This window comes from Numenius arquata, chromosome 8 (genome assembly GCF_964106895.1).
Source record: "Numenius arquata chromosome 8, bNumArq3.hap1.1, whole genome shotgun sequence".
Classification (NCBI taxonomy): domain Eukaryota; kingdom Metazoa; phylum Chordata; class Aves; order Charadriiformes; family Scolopacidae; genus Numenius; species Numenius arquata.
Window position 1 is genome coordinate 51,983,626 of NC_133583.1, and position 20,940 is coordinate 52,004,565.

A 20,940-nucleotide genomic window follows, 5' to 3' on the forward strand; every position below is an offset into this window, starting at 1 on the left:
CCAGTGGGCAAACAGCCTCTCCGCACGCTGCCTCGCTCCGTCCCCGCCGCAGCTCCCCCTTATCAGCTCCTGCACTGGGTACGGGGCTGCACCGGGGCAGCGCTGCGGCCCCTTGGGGTCTGGCATCTCCCCGGTGCCAGCCAGCACCCAGCACGCTGGCAGGAGCCTCCACGTGGCAGTGGGACGGTGCAGGGACCCGCTCCCCACCCCGGGTGACTGAGCCCCAGGGATGTGGGCTGTGGCCTTGCCCCATGACGAGGTGTGGAGGAAGCTGCCAGTAAATCACCCCTTCTTCCTCCTCCTCACTAGATGGGTGAATGTCCTAGTTCCACCATAAACCAGTGACCTCATGGGTGACGTCAGGGATTTTATTCCTCTTTTATTCCTCTTTTACATATCGGAGCACGTGAGAACCACCTGGACCCTGGTTCTGCCCAAAGCCCTTCCTGGAGGTGTTGTGGTGCCCAGGAGCTGCACCGGTGCCAAGTGGCACCAAGCACTGCCAGTTGGCACCCAGCCGGCCACTGCTGGGCATGCCTGGCTGGGCCGTGTCCTCCTCTGCTCTGTTTTTTTGGTGCTGCTTTGCAAAGCTGGCTCCTTTTGCCACCATCCCTGTGGGGAGGAGCAGGTCCGGGGGCAATGCCCGACCGGCCGGAGGCTCCCGGCTTCACACCTCTTCCTTGCCTCAGGGGTTCTCTGGGACAGGGCAGGCAGTTTCTGTGGTGCCGAGTTTTGGCAATAACTCTGCAACCACCGGCTCGGTTCCTCCCTTCTACCTGCTGGGGAAACTCGAAGGACCAGTTCCTCCTCCCGGATTTGATTTCCTGGCTCTCGGCTGCCCTGGCAGCTGAAGGGCAGCAGCAGGGCAGGGAACAGGGGGGGTAAGCCAGGCTGATGCAGCCTACCCGGTGCTCCCGGCCCTCCCCTCCCCGCTGGCCAGGCACTGCTGGAGCTTTTGGGGTCCCTGGAGGAGACCCCATCCCAGCTGGTCCCCTACCAGCCCCGGGATGCACCTCAGCCCACCACCTCAAGTGGGTGCCATGAGGCATCTCTGCACCTTGTAACCCTTAGAATTGCCTGATTCCCCCCAGACTGGCACCCTGGGGTGTCTGGCAGCACCCCAAAAGCCGACAGTTGTGCCATCAGGGCATGAGGCCAGAAAGTCCCTGGGGGCATGTGGTAGCAAACAGAAACTTCCTTATTGCCCCCGGGAAGGCATTCTTGGGCTCCGGCAGCTGATGGGATGTGCGCGCCAGGGTTCCTCTTTTCCACCCGTGACACAGGGTGGGGGAGAGCAGGAGGGTAAAGTCTCATTGGCAGGGACTGCAGGCGGTGCCCAGGTCACTGCTGTCTCTGGCCACGCACCCTTCAGTGCTCCCTGGCCATGGGTTATTCCACCGCCGTGGGCAATCACCCCTGCGTGGGTGCTGACCAGCCCACACCGATGTGGGTAGAAACCCCCTGGGATGGGCAGAGCCGGCAGGAATGAAAGGCAGGGAAGACTTTGCTTTTCTCCTGGGTCAGGTTTGCCCCTCTCCCAGTTGGGGAGCTCATGAGGATGGCAGGGGGAGAGAGACCAGGTCGTGGGGGGGGACACTGGGCAGCAGAGTTGGGGTCACCATCAGGGCCAGGCTCAGCCAATGGGTGGCATTTGGTTCCCGGGCTCCGGGGTTTGGTCTTTACAGGGAAACTGGGATGCACACAGACCCCCGCCTGCCTGGAGCACCTGGGAATGGTGTGGCATCTCCGGCCTCATCCTGTCTGTTGAGGCCACACAAGCCCCAATGTGATGGGAACTGGCCTCATGTCACTGTATTTCCCCCTCCTGCAGCAGTCTTGGACCTTATCCCTGTGGGAAACTGCCACTTTCGGAGCCTGCACAGGGAATTTCCTCCTGCCTGGGGTGTGGTATGGCTCAAGGCTGAGCAATAAGGAAGGAACCGGCATGTGGGCTGGAGACTGGGCTGGGTGGGCTGGATCCAGCTGCCCTGGCAGCCCCCCGTGGGGCAGCATGCCCGTGGGCACAGGGTGGGAAAAATGGGGTGCTGGAGCCATATGGGGGAGGCAGATACCTGAAGAGCTGCCTTTCACCCCCCCAGCAGCCCCATGGGGTGCCTGTCCACCCATTGCCCTGCCACGATCGGTGCTGGGCACGGGACGAAATCCCAGGACTTACTTTGCAGGGCATGTTAGTCACCAGTATCACCTGCCCCCGGGCACAACAGGCAAACCCCTGCCTGGCAGAGGGCTGCGTGCTGGCAGGGAGCGGGCAGCGTCAGTGCTTTGGGAAACGAGCCATCCTCTTCCTTCTGGGAATTAGCTTTGGTGGGGGACAGGGGTGTCATGAGCGGGAGGAGGAATCACAGCTCTTCGGGTTTGTGCTGATAAAGGGAGTGAACAGGAAGCAAAACCAAACAAACTCATCCGGCATCATCTGCCCAAGGAGTGCCCACTGTGGGGGATTTACCCCCCCACCCACCGTAACAGCCTGGCCGGGAGGTTCCTGGATCAGGGAGGAGAGGACATCCTAGAAGGGCATGGGCTGGCCCGAGGGAGGAAGTGGGGCAATGCACTTTCCTCAGCACAGCCTTCCTCCCTGGCTCCCCTTCTCTTCCTCCTCCTCCCTGCCCCGGAGATAAACCATCCTGGGTGCCCACCCAGTCCCACGGGTGCTTTCTGGGCAGCTCCGTGCCCCAGTTATTTGTTGGGATATCAGAGGCGGCGATGGAGGGGCTATTCAAAAGGGAGCAGGGCAGGAGCTGACACTGCACTTGGGGTGTTAATCATTAACACCGCACCGTGCAGGACACGGTGTAATAACCATCACGGCAACAATCCTAGCTACCCAGTTGAAGATTAATTTGTTGGGTGCGGGCACAGGAGGGGAGCTGCAGCAGGGGACAGAGACAGGGATGGGCTGGGTGCAGGGGAGGGACCCCCCCGCAGCTGGGACCAAGGGGAGGTGCTAGTCAAAGCTTCCTCCGGGGAGCGGTTCGGGGATCTCGGCGTTGCAGGGGTCTTTAGGGTGCTGAAAATTGGGGATGAGCCCCCTGAGATGGGAATGCGGGTGGCTTGGGTGCAGCATCACTGCCTCCCTTGCACAGAGGGATGAGGACGGGACCAGCACACCCTTGGCACTGGCATCCCTCCAGCACTGATATCCCTCCATCCCAGAGGAATGCATCTGTTATCCCGGAGGATGCCGGCTGGATGGTGCTGTGTGGGACACAGAAGGACCGATGTGCCACGGGAAGGGTCAGGCTGGACCTTCTCTCCCACATCCCAGCCCCATCATGGGAGCATGGGGACTTCCCGCTTCCCTGGCACCGGGATCCCCACCAAACAAACATAGTGCATAAAAATAACCACTACCAGAAATTATGCAAAATTCCCCTCCCCCCACCCCCAAGCTCCGGAAAGGTCAAGTTTCACGCCAAGGCTATTTTGTTTTTGTTTAATTATCAGCCAGCTCCCGGGATGTGGAGCAGCCCGGACAGGTTCTCCTTGGTACGGCTGCACAAAGCCGGGGAGGCCGGGCTGCTGGGGGCCTGGGTGGGGGGCGCTGCGCGGGGCTGGGCGAGACCCAGGAACCGGCAACTTGGGCAGCATGTGCTAAAGCTGGTGCCACATGGGGCTGAGCTGTGGGAGCCGGTGGGTTGGGCTTCCCAGGCGATGGACCAGTTGCCCAGCCAGCTCCTAGACAACCAGAGATGCTCCAACGCCTGTGGGCTGAGCTGGGAGGTGAACGAGACCCCAAGAAAGGGCAGGCAAGAAAGAGCGATTCAGCTCCTCTAACAAGCTCCCCGGGACCGAGCCCCTTCAGGTGATGAACATTGGCATCACCATTACCCAGGAGCGATGAGCCCGAGCTCTCCATCAGCCTGGCACGGGTGCTCCCCTTCAAGGGGTTCACCTGCTTTTAGCATCATCCCTCTGTTCCAGGAGGGGATGCTCCTATAAGCACGGTGGTTTGCAAATACTGGCTCCTCGAGGCGGGCACGACGTGGTGGGTCTCAAACCTGAGCCCACATCGCCCTGCGGGGCCCTGCCCATGGGCATTGGTCCCAGTGACCGGATCCTCCCCTTGCCCACGCCGTCCTGGCAGAGGCTCAGCACCGCAGGGCTTGGCCTCGGCGGGAGGCGGATGCGGCCGGGGAGGTTGCCAGGTGAGAGCCTGCTCCAGCACTGCCAAGCAAAGCCCCTGGGTATGGGCAAAAAGCCTCTGGCAAGGGGGTGACCCCCACCAAAAGCTGTGCCTTGTCCCGGGAAGGTGGTGGCAGCCATCAAGGAAGAAGCCCAGCCTGGCTGTAGGGATCAGGCAGGGGAGCAGGACGCAGCTGGTACAGGATGCAGGTTGTGGCCGGTCCCTGCCGGTGGCCAACACTCTCCCACTGCAGTTTTGTTTGGGTCCTGTGGTCTCTGCCCCAGAAACGGGTTCACTCCCAGGGCTTCCTGCCCCACAGGGGCAGAAGTCTGGAGAGGTCTCTTGGGCTTCCTGCAAAAAGTCACCCACACAGGGCTGACCTAGAGGCTCTGGTCTCAGCTCCAGCTGTGGCTCGTTGATGGCAGGGGCCCAGGCCCCTCCAGCTACAATGTCCCTTCCTTCCGCTGTGACCTTGGGCAGGGGGTCCTTATTCCAAAACCCCATTTCCCTCAAAGAAAAGAAACCCAAATCCACCCGAGAGACCAGAAATGCAGCCCAGCTCCATGGGGCTCAGACTGCTGGATGGTGGAGTGCAAGCACCAGGGGTGGAAGTTTGGTGCTCCCCACTCCAGGAGGAGCTGACCCTTCCCCCTGCTGACCCCCAAGGGGACACCAAGCCAGGAGCTGAGGGCCACGAGTCTGTATCTCTCTGGGAACAGCAGCGGGAAGTGCCGGCGGGGGACACGGGTGCTGGTTACGCCAAGGAAGAGTCCCCAGAGCTGGTCAGAGTTTCCGACGGTTGCTGAAGTGATGAATTAGATGACCTTTGAAGGTCCCTTCCGGCCCAGATGATTCTATGATTCTATAAAAGTGATAAAGCTTGAGAAGGAAAACAGCTCGTAAACTTGTGCCAGCCACTGTGGCACCATAGGGCACAGCACGGCTCGGAGGACCTCTGCTGGCACAGCAGCCACAGGGCAGGGGCCCACGGCCACTGTTAGCCCACAGCTAGCCCTGCATTGCACAGGGCAGGGACAGGACAGGGCTCTGTCCTTTCCAGGCAGGTGGCCCTGGGCCACGCACCAAGCCAGCCATGAAACACACGAGGCTCAATAGCTTTGCAATGTTTACTCTTGAAAAAATAATTCAATTCAGAAAGCGGCAAGCCCCGGGGATGCCCACGCACCAAGCCCTACCACGGCCACCGCACCGGAGCCTTGCTGGAGGAACAGGGAGGGATGGAGAACAGCACCCAGCAGGCCCATCGCAGTGGGTGGAGAGAGGGGAGCTTGAAGCCCACCAGCCAAGTCCTGCTGTTGCCGAGATCAGGGAGCCATAGTCCCCTGGCTGCTGCAGGGCAGGCAGCAGAGAAGGGAACTTGCCTTTAGCCATTCCCTAGCCACAGGACCACCTCCCCCAGCCCCAGGAGGAAGCCAAGCCTGAGCCCTGCCACAGAGGAAGGGAAAGGGAGTGTATTTAGTTTCAGGGAGAAGGGAAATGGGGCCTTGGGAACAGAGATACCAAGGAAAGAGCATCACGGTGGAGAGCCGTGGAAGTTCTTCCAAAGCAGGGTACGAGGAGAGAGGTGCTTTCCCCAGGAAGAAGCCAAGTCCCTTTCCCATCGCGCTGAAAGGACCTGCTTTACCCTGATGGCCAGTGCAGAGACCACCCGCCCACTGGCTGCCAGAGCAGAATCCCAGCAAAGGGCAGCTCTGGGGGTGGCAGAGGAGGGCAGGGCTGAACCCAATGCCCAGTACCGCAGTCTCAAGGGTGCCACCCTGCACCCCCTTGTTCCCCCTCCTGTATACATCCCATCCCTGCTGCTGGGGCAGGCATGCAAGGGACCGTGAGGGTAAGAGTCCCTGCAGTCACATCAGAGCTGCGCTGTGCCCACACAGGGCTCATTTTGGTCAAAGAGGAGCAGATGTCCCAGGTTCACAACTACTCCTATGCTGTGCAGGGAGGAAGGAAGGGAACAGAGGATGGAGCCAGGGGGACAAGAGACAAACCTCCCACAACTGCCCCCATGGAGGCTGGGGTGCTGCCAGCTCTCAGTGCTGCTTTCCTGCCATCCTCCCCTTCCCACAAGCAATAAATAAATAAATTAGTGTAGTGTAGACCCTGACGCTCAGCTCACAGTGAGAAAATGAAGGGGAAGAGCCCCTGCAAGCACAGGGAGAGGGCTGAGCAGCAAGTCCTCTTGCTGAGGGCAAGTCACAGGGTAGCATCCCTGCCCAAGGCTGGGGACCTGGGCAGAAAACAGATCTCTTGCTGCATGGATGAGAGAGGGAGGTGCACTGAGCAAGGGGTCCGGGACTTTCCCCAGTGGAGGGAAACATTAGTACCAAGGAGGTGGGAAGGGGTGCTGGGGTCTTTCCTAAGGCACAGGAGGGGGGATAGGGACCCCCCCTCCCTCTCCATGAGGGGTGTACCACAGCTGCACATCCCACCTCAGCTCACAACTTCCCTGCTTGTAACGTACCAGAGTAAGGGTGGGGATTCAGGAGAATAAACCCTCTCTGCCTTCAGCAAGATCTGGGGGTACCTGGCCAGGGAGGAGGGAGAGACAGGGTACAGTACCACAGGCAAGGACCACACCAGAGCACAGCATCTCTCACTCTAGAGGACCCCGGTCCATCCTGCCCCTGCAGCTGGGGGGATGCCTCTGGCTACTCCCATCTCACTCTGCAAGGCACTTTCACCCCCTCTCCCACGACTCGTGGGGCAGGGCTGCTCCCCACAAAGAAGGTGGGCGAGGACGGTCCGAGCCACAGCACACACAGACTGGTCCACTTCTATCTGTAGTCATCTCCAGCTCCCAGAACTGCAGAGAAAGGAAAGGGGCATGTGACTGCCCTCGTGCTGGGTACGGGACATCCCCCTTGTGTCCACAGGATGTTCAGCTCCTCTTTAGCGTTCCCTTTTGCCTATGAGCTGGGCTGCACCCATTGCTGCAGCCCAAGCAGCAAAGCTGGCGTGTGAGAAGATGTCCAACCCAGCATAGAGTCTTCAAGGTATGTCCATTGTGCAGGAGACAGAAGAGATGCTGGAAGATCCCCGTCTTCACCACCGGGCATGGAGCCAGCCAGGAAAGAATTAATAAATAACACCCAGCTGGTAGGCTGCAGCACTTGCACATGAGCATGCTGCCTTCTCAGAACCCAGGGGCCAAAAATGGAAGCAGAGGTGTTTCTCAAGGCCACCTCTAGCCCCCAGCCGAGCATCTCCTTCCTCCAGCCTTGCCCAGCCAGGGGGCAATGGGAGCAGCGTTAGTAAAGAGTCTGTGTTTAAAAAAAAAAAAAAGTTCCTGGGATGAGGGGATGGGATATCTACAGGGAAGTACCCTGTCTTGTGAGAGGGAGACCACAACAGGGGGCTGCTGGAGGGAGCCCGAGGTCTCATTTTGCAGCCTGAAATGGGAGTCTGTGTCCAGTCATCAGCCTCCAAGAGCTGCTGCCAACTCTGTCTCTGCACCGTGGAAGTCCCCATCTTCTCCCAGTCCCCCTTGCTTCCCAGCTGCCAGTCTCATGTCTGCTCTGCTGCAGGAACCGCTGGCACTGCCACTGCCCCCTCCTCCTTGGCGGGGGGCTCCATGTAGATCGGTGTCACTGATGAGGGCTTCTTAGACCTGCAGGTGAGGAGGCTGGATGGGAGCAGGCATGGATGGTGGTCTCCCTCAGGACCCCAACTCCCAACAGCCGTGCCTTCCTCTCTGGCGTTATCTCCTTTCCCACTGGGACAACCTCCAGCTCTGGGCACGCATCCTGTCCCCCCCTCCCACCACAATGATTCAGAAAAGGGGTGATACACCCCAGGATTGGGCTGGGACAGAGGCGGATGATGCAGTGCCCTGGGCAGGACACAGGCCCATGAGCATGGGGGGGATTTACCCAGGTTGCTGTGCCCCTGATACTCACGAGTAGGGGGAGGCAGGGACCCCCACCACGAGGAAGTGATTCTTCTTGCGAAAGAGCCGCCACAGCCCCTTGTGGTTCCCGCGGACGTCCAGGTCCCAGATGTGCAGGCACTAGGATGGTGGGGAGGGAGGAAGAGGCATCAGAGCCCAGGGACAGGCACCAGGGCCAGGTGTCCCCTGGCAAGGCAAGAGCCACCATTCCTGCCCTCATCAAGACACAGCAGAGAGGGTGGCACCTCAATCAGGGCAGCACAGAGCAGCACCCCTCCAGCCATCATTAGTGAGATAAGAGGGAGAACCTGCTCCCATTCCTGCCTCAGGACAGGGGGTTTGACCATCGCTTTTCTGGAGGTGATCATTCAAGACAAGCTCAGGTCCTGGGCTCCCACACAGGGAGGTTGTAAGACTTATCTACTGAGCCAAACATCTGCCCTGGATGATCCAGTGCCTTCTGTAAACACCAGAACCTTAATTAACACCCAAGGGCAGCAAGAATCCATTTGCTGAGCTGCATCCAAGGCCATGGACAAACCCAAAAACAACAGCCAGGTGTTTCCCAGAGATGTCAAGATCAGTGCAGGGGTAAGGGCGCGCCATGTCAGGAGCTTCACCTTGGCAAGCTGCGTCCAGGTGGTGAAATCTGCTTCCTGCTCCATCCTGATGAACATGACGTAGACCTTGCCCTCAGTGTCGGGCACAAAGGAGTCCTCGCAGGGGTTCTTGCTGTGGTCCAAGACCTCAGCTTCACTGCGAAAACAGAACAGGGGGTGAGAGGGGACCCCACCTGCTCCTTGTTCCCACTGCAGGGTACTTCAGACAGGTAAGCCCTGGCTGGGGCTGCCAGGGCCACCTCCACCCTTTCTTCTGTCCTGGTTGGTTCACTCAGCGTGTGCGTGGTTTCCAAACCTCCCTGCAGCCACTTACCCCAGGAGCCGATGAATTTCAGTCTCGTACGCGTCCTTCCTCAAGCTGTTGGAGGAGAGAACACAGAGACAAGGACAGAGTCAGACAGTTTGAGAAGCACGGATCATCCCAAGACGATCCAAACTTAAGACTGCCCCAGTGTAACACAAAAAGGCAAGTTGGGGCAACGAATGGAGAGCAGGGACTGCCACATATCCTGGAGGATGTGGCAGCAAAAACATGACCCTTCAACATCAGGAGCACAGGGCAGCTGAACCACCGCAAGGATTCCCCAGTGGAGGCTGAGTGTGCTGGGGCTGGAAGTTATGGCTGCTCTTCCAGAAGGGAGGTGTCCCCAGCACAACGGGACACGGGTCAGGTCAAGCAACTGTTTTGTCCAGATCTCCTTCTGACCAGCACTTACCTCTCCACATTTTTAAGCTGGACATTTGGAACTGTGTTGAACTTGTGCTTCTTGAAATAGGCTTCCTAGGAGGAAGAGAGAGGAAGAACAGAAAACAGGGTTCAGTAAGAAGTCAGCAGTACTTGGAGGTATCCTCAAGCATCCCTGCCACCTGGAAAGGTGGCTGAGTCAGAGCTCAGCACCAGGACGGGGCTTGGGGGCTGAGGGAGGTCACTCACGTGAAAGTAGCCATTCATGTTGAGCCCCACAATGCCAAAGTGGTAGGAGCGCGAGATGTCAGGGATAATGCACTCCCGGCCCTTCCGCTGCTCGGGCATCCGCATCCACATGTCCCAGTCCCAGAGCTGTGGAGGGGATACTGCCACTCACACTCAAGTTTGGGGACATGATTCGGTAGTGTGGCTGTCCAGGGACCCTTTCTGGCTGCCCACACCAGCACTAGCCCCTTTGGCCCCAGCCTGCCTGGGCTGTTCCAGCCAGCCCTGTAGCTGGTAACATGGTCCTCAAGTTATTGCCTGTCCCAAATCCATTCTGCTTGGGCATCCTTCCCACCAGATCATGGAGAGCCAGGGCCCCTCCAAGAGCTGTACCCACAGGGACCGGATCATGATCAGGGACTGCTGATGGGCAGAGGTCAGGGTGCAGAAGACAGGGTGCCTCTAGAGTACTCACCTTCTCAGGGGTTGGCCACTTTGGCTCCAGCTCGTCCTTGTACAGGCTCTTCTGGAGCACCCAGCCCAGGCCTGGCATGGTCTCCACACGGTACAGGAGCGAGGGGTCCTCAGCCGTGTGCTCATAGCCCTGCGATGTTATGGGGAGCGTTCAGCACCCTGAATGCACCCCTACCTTGCCAAAATAGGAGGTATCCTGCTCCAGGAGACCTCCAGCACAGGGAGCAGGGGACAGCCACTGGGAAGCAGACAGCAGGGACAGGGTGGTGAGTTGCAGTGGCACTTCTGAACAGTCCAGGTCTGGGGAGATGGACCCACCTAGGATGATGGTGGGGATGACACCCTGCTTTACAAACAGAACTCAAGACCCCAGCCTGACTTGGGAACACCACAGGATAGAGGTGTCCCTGCTCCACCATCTTCCCTGACTCACCTGATCGTTCCAAGCTGAGATGCAGTACAGGCTCTCGTCCTCCTCCAGAAGGTGTATCGACTGGCTCAGAAAGCTGAGGAAAGAGTTGTCCAGTTCCTGGTCAAATATCCTTCCCCCAGGCAAACCAAAGCAAATTCTCCACCAAGAGATAAGACACCCTCAACTGCTGGGGATTCAACCTGTCTCTTGGGCTGAGATAGCTGGTGGTGTTGTGAGATCAGAGAAAGAACATCCAAACAAGCTAAGCTGCATCTCACCACGGGGAGGGGACAATATTCTTCTTCCTTAAGAAGAAACAGGAGCCCTGTTAGACGCTGTCCCTGTTTCTCCTGCTATGGGGCAGCCCCAACCTTGTATGTACAGAATGGATCAGCAGCCCCAAAAAGCAAACCAGGAAGAGATCCCAGACTGAAGACGCTCTGAGTGCCAGGACAGTGGATTCAAGACCTGACCTCACTGCAGGCAGAGCTGCTATGGCTGTTCCCTGGTCGCTGCTCAGCCTCAGACAGGTGAGCTACAGCATGGCAGGGATCTGGCCTCTCCTGAGCAGCCAGAGAGCTCCTAGGAAACACCCCACCCAAACAGGAGCTCAGGGACCCACAGCGTTACCTGAAGAAGTCAACAGAAATGTCAAGATCTTCCTCCAGAACCACAGCAAATTTAGCATCCTGTAGGGCAAGGAGAGATGTCAGAAAGATGAAGAACAGAACAGAGACACTAAGTAGTGTCCCCTGCCTGTGCTGTTCCCTATCCCACAGGGCTGATCCCAGCTCCTCTGAGATGGGGCTCAGAGATGCCACTCTTCCAGGGAAACGCTGCTCTGTCTTGCTCCCACAGGAGAGCAGCTTGACACGGCCCAGGCAGAGGTCTCACTCACCGGGAACAGGTTGAAGGTTGCAGTCAGACTGGCTTTGTAGTGCTACAAGAAAAGACAGACCATTGCCTGTGTTAGCATCAAACCCCAAAACACAGGGAGGGCTAGTCTGGCACAGATGTGGGACTAAGCCTGCCCCCCTTGAATGCTATCCCAGAATTTGGGATAAGTCTCTCACCTGGGAAACTCTGGCATTTTTAATGCTGATAGGAGTGTGCTGGATTCCTGAGAGACCAAACAGCTCCACAACATCCATCGGTTCCTGCAACAGGAAGGTACACGGTTTGTCAAACGTGTGGGTCTGGATACATTCTCCCCACCCTCTAGCAGTGCTAGCTCCCTGGGACACCAAGAATATGTCTGTGGCATCTCCTATGTGTGGTTGTCCTCCCTGGGGGCAAGTGAGGCTTCAAACGATGCTGTGCTGAAGACCCCATAGCAAGGAACTCACCAAATCCTCTTAGCCCTTCAGCCCTTAAGGATCACCATAAATTCCTGTTAGCCCTGCTAGTTTGGAGACCTAAAGTTGCATCCAAGAATCTGAGAAGCACAAATCCCCAGTCCTCCATGGACAGTGCAGAAAGAAAACAGGTATAGCCAGGAACATTTACCAGCTGCTTAATGTCAAAACACAATCAACTTAATTTTCTCTCACAGTTGCCAAGAAAGGGACCTGTCCGACCAATCACATCCACACTGGGGGCAGAAGAATCCATGTGTGGGCTGACATACCTCTGCTGAAGAAGGCCCCACTAAGGCCTTCTCCATCCCCTTACTGTCCATCCCACCCACTAGACACAAATGAAAGAAGGAGCTCCCATTGCACCAACCATTCCCCCTTTCCCCTGGTATCCACCATGGCAGCAGGAGTGTTCAGGCTGCCCCCTCGTAGCTGAGGGATGCTGCTCCAGTTGCCATGGCAATGGATGCTGCTATCTTTAACCACTCTGTTGTGCTGCAGTAAGAGCCTGCATAAACACACCAGCTCCCCCAGCCCCACAACCTGGCAGTGGTGGGAGAGGCCTGCAAGGGAACAAAGCCTGTTCCCTTCCCCACCTCCACAAGGCAACCAGACAATACCCCATGGGCTGCTGCAGAGACGAGGGCTGGAAAGCTGCTGAGACCTACTAGGATGCCAAAGGCATGTCCCAGAGCACATCCTGCTGCCAGAGAGCCAGGGCTTGCAGAGAGATCCTCCAGGGCTTTCTAATGTTGAGCTGACTGGAAGGTCACTGCCCTCTAAAGGACCTGCTCTTCTCTACCTGGCCGCAGCTTTCATGAGCCTCGTGAAAAAGGTCTGGTTTGGGTGTCTTCACCTTTTACTGAGAGTGGAGCTGGACAGGCACAGCTGGACTGGTTCATTCTGTTTCGTGTAAGGGAGCTGGACAGGCAGTGTTACACCCAGGCTGATGATGCTCATCAAACAGGAAAGGAGGATGGGGAGAGCCTAGCATGACCACCTCATTCCTGAACACCAGCCTCTTTCTGACGTGGAGATGTAAAATTTGGGCTTTGGGAAAGGCCAAGGCACCTTCATACATAGGCATTGGCTTGGCTAAGCTGACTGACTTTGCATAGGAGTGGGTGAGGAGCAGTGTGACCCACAGAAGCAGGAAGGGCGAAGGTGCTCATAGCCTGCCACCCACCAAGGACTGGGCCAGCACCACACACTCTCTACTGAGGGACCAAGGACATGGCTACAGGGACCTCTGGGAGTGTTCTCACCTCGTAATACCCATCGATGAAGACTGTGATCATCTGCGGATTGACACCCTGAGCTGACAGCAAGGAGCGCAGCATCCTGGGGAAGAGATGGAGGGACCTGAGCACACAGCCCCCATGGGCCCAGGGCGCTCAGCAGAGGGGCAGGGATCCCTTGGGGTGGGGGAAAGGGTGCATGGTAAGCAACCAGGACCTAATGCCCTTGGGCTCTTCCCTTTCCCATGGCCAAGGACCCTGGGATCTGTCCAAGCAGGTCGGCCCACATTGCCCATGCAACCCCAGGAGGAGGCTGTATCCTGCCAGCAGGATGAAGGGGAGGGCTTGGGCACAGAGCAGAGAAGCCATGTCCCCTGGAGACGCTTACCTGTACAGGTAGTTGGGGCGGTTCCCTGCAATAACAGCTACAGGCACATCAAAGACTTTATTGTCTTTGAGCTGGAAGAGAAAAACGTGTGTGAGTGGGGCTGGGGGAGGCCATGGCGCTGAAAGCAGGATCCAAGAGATAGGGATCAGCCCCGCTGTTAAACAGCAGAGCTGCACTGTCCCACCCCTTGGCTCAGGAACACACCGACAAACCAGGACTCCACTCAGCACTGCTGGAGACCCTGCCAGCTTCCCTCCTTCATCCCACCTCACACCCAGCTCCCAAATCCCAACTTGCATCCACCTGGAGATCTTTGTCCAAACCCTTCAGCACTGTGCCAAGTATCACCCAAAGGCCATTTTAGCTGCTCTGTCTCCAAATGTACAAGGTCTGCTGCTCACGCCGAGGTCCCCAGAGCCATGGTCATCTGGCAGCTCAGTGCAAGAGAACATCCCTTCCCCAGCATAACCTGAGCACATGCATTCACCTTACCCTTGCTGGGGTCAAGAGCTTGCCCAGGGGCATTTTTCACCACCCAGGTGGTGCTTAAGGACAGGGCTTTGCATCTGAGCTGCAAACACACCTGGTCCAGCCCAGCCCTCCCTCCCAGAGCCCTTCCTGAATACCCTTCCCCTGCACTCACAGGATCAGGGTTGAACTCAATGGGTGTGGGGTCTTTGCAGCTGCAGACGCTACCGTAACCTTCTACTTTGCTGCAGAATCTCTTCCGGCGGCGGTTCAGCTCTGTGTCAGGCCAATGGCACTCAGCATCTGGAGGTACCAAGGAGTCCAAAAAAAAAAAAAATTTAAAAAAAAAAAAAAAGTCAGACTGCTCATCCTCATGGACTCACCTTATGGGTTCCAGGCTGCACTGCCACATAGATAGTGGGCTCAGCCATCACCAAGACAGTCGTTATCACTACAAACAAGCCACGCTTCTGGATGCACGATATAACCACAGGAGCCATTCAGAAGCTATCCCCATCATATGGCCTCTCTGAGCAGCCACAGGCCATGTTCAAGGCCAACAGTCAGAAAAAACTGGACTAGTCCTGGTTTGGAGAGGTGACAGATGGCCAGACCACATCCCCACTTCCCCACCCTCCTCTTTCTCAACAACCATACCTGGAACTGCCATGAAATCAGGAAGAAATGAGGCTGGCCCCATTTTAAAAGTTACCATCCCCATCTCAAACAGCCTTAAATCCATCCTGGCGTACTGCTAACAGACCCACAGCTTTGACTCAAAACCACCGAGAGCAGCCGGCAGATATCTGCCATAGATACCTGGCACCACACAGCAGATTGTACTTCCTACCTTCCACGGATGTCAGATGAACTTCTGTCTTCAGCAATACAGGGTCACCCCATGTCGAGAGGGCGGGTGACTTGGCATGCTTCTCCCCATAAACTTCCCCTGGAGCAGAGACACAGGGTCAGGACTGTCTGGAAGGGCCCATGCGCATTGTGTCAATGCACAACCAGGGGCTGTAGGCTCAGGCTGGCAGTTTGGCACCTTCTCCCATTGGCAAGCTGCTGAAGGGATGTGCTTTGCCTCCATCCCCTCCCTCACCCCGAGGAACGGAGCTGCCACTCCCTGTGACTCGTTCCCTGCTCATACAGTGTGTTAGGGATGGGCTGGATTTGTCTTCACTTGGCTTCTCCCCAAAAAAAGGAGCCATGAACCCTCTCCTGGCCCGTGCTAGACTCACCTCCCTTTTTCCCCACAAATGTCCACATGTCTCTCCAGCTCAGGAATGGTGCAACTTGGCTCCCCAGGCTTTTCAGGACATTCTTGGCAGTGTCCTTGAGGTGAAAGGAGCCTTCATCCTGGAACAAAACACAACCCTGCTGCTGAGGTCTAGCTCCTGATGCAGACAAGGAAAGTCTCCCATCATTATCAAAGAGGTACAGGGCCCACTCCTACCCTTGAACCAGCTGAGCCAGAACCTTCAAGAGCAGGTTCCTAAGGTCACTAAACCTGCCGGTGGCTTCATCACGACCCACAGGGAGGTCAGAGGAGTTGCAGACTCCTGTTTCCTCCAGACCAAATCGCTCTCAAGCAGGGTCATGTGTTCACACAGGTAAACTTGAAACCTTGAAACAGCACAGCGCTGCTCACACAGCAGCCCAGAGCCAGCAGAGTCCATAGTGCCCCTCACCAAAGCCTGGAACTAGGACCCAGAAGAGTCCCACCACATCCTTATATTTCCTCGTGTCCATTCTCCATCTAACCTCTTGTTTATTGCTGCAGGCTCTGACACATCTGCTTTTAGTTCTCCTGCCTTGCTGGGCACACATCAGCATCTGTAGTAACAAGGGTGAACATGAAGACAAGGGAGGTGATCCAGCCAGCGAGGCATAGCCCAGTGGGGATGTGACATTTAGCCCTGGGAATGCCTGATGACATCCAGGAGACAACTGCTCAGATGAGCTTCAGGGCATCCTGACTCGAAGTGACTTTTTCTTTTGACACTTAGGTCACATACCTTAATGGTGAAGATCAGGATCCGGCCCCGGGCAACCATGTTGAGGAAAAGGACCATGGCTTCATCTTCATGGGGAGAATAGGTGTCAAAGACCCTCTTGGCCATCACGTGACCCTGTTGGCATTCAAACACCAGATGCATCTGAAGTGCTACACAGCCAGGACACGCAGAATTATGGAAATCTGTCCTGGCAGCCTCAGTCCCTGAGCAACACGATGAGTTACTTTTCGGGTATGTCAGGGAGTTAGTCCCCAGGCAAATTCAGCCCTTGGGCCTTCACACATGACATGAAGTGCACTGAGGTCCATGGGACAGTGTTACCCAACCTCACAAGTCCTCTCCCGCCTGCTCCCCAAGGACAGCTAGGTGAGCACAAGACAAACACTGTCGTGACCCTCTGGGTGACCACGTCGTGCTCTGGAAACTACAGGCAAACAAGCATTCGGGGACTTCTCTCCTGGCTGCCCTTTGCCTCATGCCCCCAACAGTTAAAGAGCAAGGACAAACACTGCCCAGTAAGAAAGACAAATGCAGACACGTGGGGATGCTTTACCGTAGCCTGATTTAAGACGATGACGTGGATCCCTCTTCCCTGCTCCCGAGCCTCATCTTCCAGGACCTGCAAGCAGAGAAGCAATGAGAACCATACACTGAGACCTCTTATTCCCAGCCCATTCAACACAGCAGAGCCCCCAGAGAAGGGACAAGTGTCTCTCCTGTGACATTTTGGCTTTGCTCATGGCAGTGAGGGATGCCAGAGTAGAAGACAATGCAGGACAACACCTCCACAGTCCTGTAGGCAGGAGGGGGAACCACTCCTGACCTTTCTGCCAGCTACAGAAGCGTTCTCACCACCCACTACCCAAGGCTTCACTCATTCAGCTCCACCTATCCTCTGCTCACAGGAACAGTCAGGACCCGTCACTTACTGTTGTCCCATCCACAGCCACGTAGACCTTCGACCGGCTGGAGTACACCTCGACATCCAAGACCCTCTTGTTGTTGACAGGGTGCCTAGGGACCTCCACATTCAGCATCTCGTCATCTACAGGGGAGAAATGCCCAGTCTCAACCAGCCAAGGCACCTCTGACTTGTCCTGGCTCAGCACTAGCCCAGCCAAGCCTCCAGGAGGTCACGCCCACCAGGTATCGCAGCCCAGCAGGCCATGGGTCAGAATCTATGGGGATGGCAGGTAAGGAAAATCCAAAATGGCAGCAGGTCTGGTCCCAGCTATCCCCACAGAGACCTCTGCAGGCAAACGTGCTGAAGCCTTGAGTAGACAGACCAGGAACGGGAAGAGCCTGTTCTTTCCACTTTTATTAAACCCACAAGCACATACCTGTCTTTTGCGCTGTGGCTAGTCACAAGTTTGCCCTGACTTAAAGAAATTACTTCCCTCCCTCAGGTTTCCTTGCTCTCAGAGAAAAGCAAGATGCTGCCCCTCACCGTAGTCTTGTGCAGACTCCTCCTCTTCCTCATAAGCAGCTCTCCTGGTGTCCAAGATCAGCTTGATGTTCACAATTACAGTCACAAGCAGGAAGAGGACAGCACCTGTCTGCAATGCAGGATGCTTTGTGTTACCAACTTGTAAGTAACAACCCCAAGATCAGGCCACCTCCTTGGCAGAGGCTGCAGGGCACCCCAAGGAGATCTTGCAAGGAATCATAAGCATCTGTCATTTCCCCTATTTTCTTCTGGGAAAAGGCAAAGACGAAGAAATACAGGTGACTGAGTTTTCAGGTGAAACGCTTTCATTAGCTGGAGAGCACTGAGCTCTTGAAACATGAGAATTAACCCGCTTCCAATATGTCCCTGCTTCCAGATTGGTGAGCAGATTGCTGCTAAAATATTGCATCAAGGTTGAGGGTCTCTGTGTGCAAAGAGTTTGGTAATTCAGAGTTACAGCTCCCATGGGAAACTTAACTTCTGCCTCTCCTGCAGCACCACTACTCTCGTCTCTCCTTCTGCAACAAGAGAACACATCCAGGGTATTCAGAGGGACAGAAGATGCCATGTGACTAAAGCAAGGCAAAGGCAAGAAGATAAGGTCTGACTTCAGGAAGCCACACTGTGCCACAGGCTGCAGAGAACAGCCCACAGCCTCACTGTCTGCAGCAAACCAAGGCGACCCGCATGGATGCTGACGCAGAGAGCTATGGGAAGGTCCAAGGGCTATGGAGCAGTCCATGGGAATCCCCAACATGAGCATCACCATGTCCCATGGTCCTGTTGCTCCCAGAGCAAGGGGAGAGAGAAAAGATTACAACGTTTCTACAAGCACTTCTATTTATTAAAAATGCATCTTGTTTTTCTCTTCCCCGATTTCAGTCTTTTTCCTGTTATTTGAACCCAGCGTAAAGCGGAAACTACTCCATGTTAAAAGGACCTGTTCTGAGACAGAGCCACACAGGAAAACTTGGGCTGCCAACATCCCATGTTGGGAAATGATCCACCTGCAGCTGTAAGCTGCAAGAGCACATCTGGTCACAGCCAAGAGGATGGTCTTAGAGCTGCAGTGCTGGCAAGGGATGCTGGATGGCCTGGGTTGAAAGACGAGGCCTCAGCTGAAGCAGTTTCTCTTTACTTGACTCAGGGAACTTTGTAACCCAGGGCCCAGGTGCTTCTTCATGGTGGAAAGGTGACAGCAGCATGTGGTGGCTGTGGGGCACTGCATGAGGGCACAAGTCCCTGCCCAGTAGCCACAGCCCTGCACCAGGCTGAGGAACGGCTCCAGCAGAGAGCCCAAAAGCTGCCCTGGACAGTCATGCAGTGATGGAAGGCTTTGCTGTTGGATTAAAGACACAAAGCCCCAAGCAGCTGTTACCCTCAAAGCTAAAACCTCTGAAGGGCTTCCCTACCAGCCTCCATGTCAGGAGGGACCATCCAGCTCAGCATAGAGCCATCATGGAGGCCCAAATCTGATTGCTAAGCGCTGCTGACAGATTCATCCCACAGCCCAGCTGTGCTGTGGACATACCAGGTGGCTTTCCCAAGCCATGCAAGCTCAGGGTCTTGCTAACCACCCGGAACATCCTAAGACTCAGCATGGAGGCATCACAGCAACCAAGGGAGAGGAGGTGACAGGCTGGTGGAAGCTGCTCGTAGCCCCACAAGGAGATGCTGAGACAGGTCTGGGGTGGTTTTGAGACTCTTCCCTTGTTCCTCAACACCCCAACAGCTTGCTTTCTAAAAATCTGTGACTTTTTCAGCTCTAGGACCCTTGATTCTCTGAGGTCCGGCATGGGGTTGAGATCACATACAGACCTGCCCTTATTGAGAAGCACTAAAAGGATCCCCCCTCTACCTGGCCAGCTATTGCCTCAAAACTAAATGTTGCTGCTACCTCTGCCATGCAGCCAAATGGGTTCAAGAAGTAACTGAGGAAGGGGAAAATGAAAAAACAGCAATAAGACAATAGACGGACAGGTAGAAAACGTGATAATTCAAACATCACTAAGACATTTTGGCTTGTTGTTTTGCTGTTGACTTAGGAATATGAACACCTTTCAAGATCTGTGCACAGAAACCTTTTAATTAGGCAAGAACAGAGCCTTGGGCTCACAGCAAGGAGCAGGCTGTGCCTGGAGGCAAGCAGGAAGGCCACCTTACCAACTTGCCCAGACCTTCCACCCTGGTCAGTCCTGGACAGACAAAGAAGCAACCTCACAGCCCAGGTGACCAGAGCAAACAAGGCAGCATCAAGCAGGACCAGCAATGGAGACCAGCAAGACTGGCTCAGTCAGAGCTGCTGACAGAGGCCCAGCCGCTGTAGACCTGGCTACTCCATAGTCACAACTCTAGTTTACATATTTTAAGCTCAATTTTCATCTCTGTTTTAAGCCACGGCAGCACCATGAAAGAGAGATAACAGCAGATAGGCTCTAGCCTGTTGCCCCCAGTGTGATGGGCAATGCCTGCCTGAACGAGCAGGCCTGTTCCCAAGCCCCCAGTACCCCAGGGGACGCAGGACTGAGCAGTCTGCTTCTCCAAGGAGCCCTCACCAGCCGTCATCCTCCCAGGCACACACAAAGCCCTCCCCTGCTCCCTCCCACAGAAACCAACTGCCAGATTTCACCAAGCTCTGCTCATCTCAGGAAAGGCCCCTTTTCTGCAGCTTGCTGCCATAAGGCCAAACCCTCCCTGTCCTTACATCCCCAGACACCCCCCAGGACACTGGCTGCGCTGAGGATTAGCTGTTTTACAGCACAAGCAGCCAGGCCCGCGGCTTTCCCAGACACCAGCTGCCTCTGGGGCACGGGATCCTGTTACTCAGCCCTATTTTCTCTGTCCACCTGTTGTGCCAAGGTTTGGTTTGCAAATCAAACGGGGCAGGGATGGCTTCCCACTGCAGGCTGAGCCCTTGGCACAGGTCTGGAACCAGGAGGGAAAGAAAAGGTGACGTTTCTAGCTGAAAGTCTCCCAAGGACGCCTGGATAATCGTATCTCCTGCCATAGCCACCCAACAGGTCCATCTGCAGCTGGAAGGAGCTGCTGGACATGGCAGAACCTCCCACACATGGGTACAAAGACAGTGGATGTAGCTTTTTGGGGGACAAGTTATGTCCCCCAGCATGTTAGATCACCAAAGACTGCCAGCAGACCCACCTCCACCCACGCAGCTGCTCCATAAACTTGTAAACCCTATAGATTATCCTCCCTAATCCACCACCGGCCTGTGGGTGACTCACCTGGCACAGCTTCCGCAGCGCACGCTGGTTCATCAGCTTGTACTTCCAGGCGAGGTACCAGCTGCGCTTCTTGTGGGGCTTGACGGCAGGGTTGGGTTTCCACTCATCCATAGTCACAGGGGCTGGCACAGGGGCAGCCGCGTGAGGCAGGGGTCAGGACGCACTCTGCTCCACTCTCATGTCCATCAGGGCTCCCTGCCAGGACAGGACAGGACAGGCGCAGGGTGAGGGAGGCGAGCATCTTCAAACCCTGTCCCCAGCAAAGACAGAGCCTGGCACAAGCACTGGCCATGAGTGGCACTCATGCACCA

The 20,940-nt window shown here is 56.1% G+C and overlaps 1 protein-coding gene across 2 annotated transcripts; it reads right to left on the reverse strand.

Moving 5' to 3' along the window:
- Nucleotides 1-5,258: 5,258 nt before the first annotated feature.
- POMGNT1 (protein O-linked mannose N-acetylglucosaminyltransferase 1 (beta 1,2-)) lies at nucleotides 5,259-20,740 on the reverse strand. Of its 2 annotated transcripts, none has more exons than XM_074151450.1 (21): nucleotides 20,630-20,740; nucleotides 17,388-17,496; nucleotides 16,870-16,985; nucleotides 16,494-16,559; nucleotides 15,941-16,054; nucleotides 15,164-15,281; nucleotides 14,770-14,868; nucleotides 14,095-14,222; nucleotides 13,452-13,522; nucleotides 13,091-13,166; nucleotides 11,544-11,627; nucleotides 11,369-11,410; nucleotides 11,101-11,159; nucleotides 10,492-10,564; nucleotides 10,060-10,188; nucleotides 9,606-9,731; nucleotides 9,388-9,452; nucleotides 8,985-9,029; nucleotides 8,672-8,807; nucleotides 8,062-8,171; nucleotides 5,259-7,772 (listed from the first exon to the last, which is right to left on the reverse strand). In XM_074151450.1, exons 1-21 carry the CDS (start codon nucleotides 20,738-20,740, stop codon nucleotides 7,670-7,672), a joined length of 1,980 nt encoding a protein of 659 aa, XP_074007551.1. In that variant the 3' UTR covers nucleotides 5,259-7,669. The 2 variants fall into 2 exon arrangements, with proteins under 2 accessions (XP_074007551.1, XP_074007552.1); XM_074151451.1 differs by having other exon boundaries at nucleotides 17,388-17,492; nucleotides 20,626-20,740.
- Between the last annotated feature and the right edge of the window lie 200 nt (nucleotides 20,741-20,940).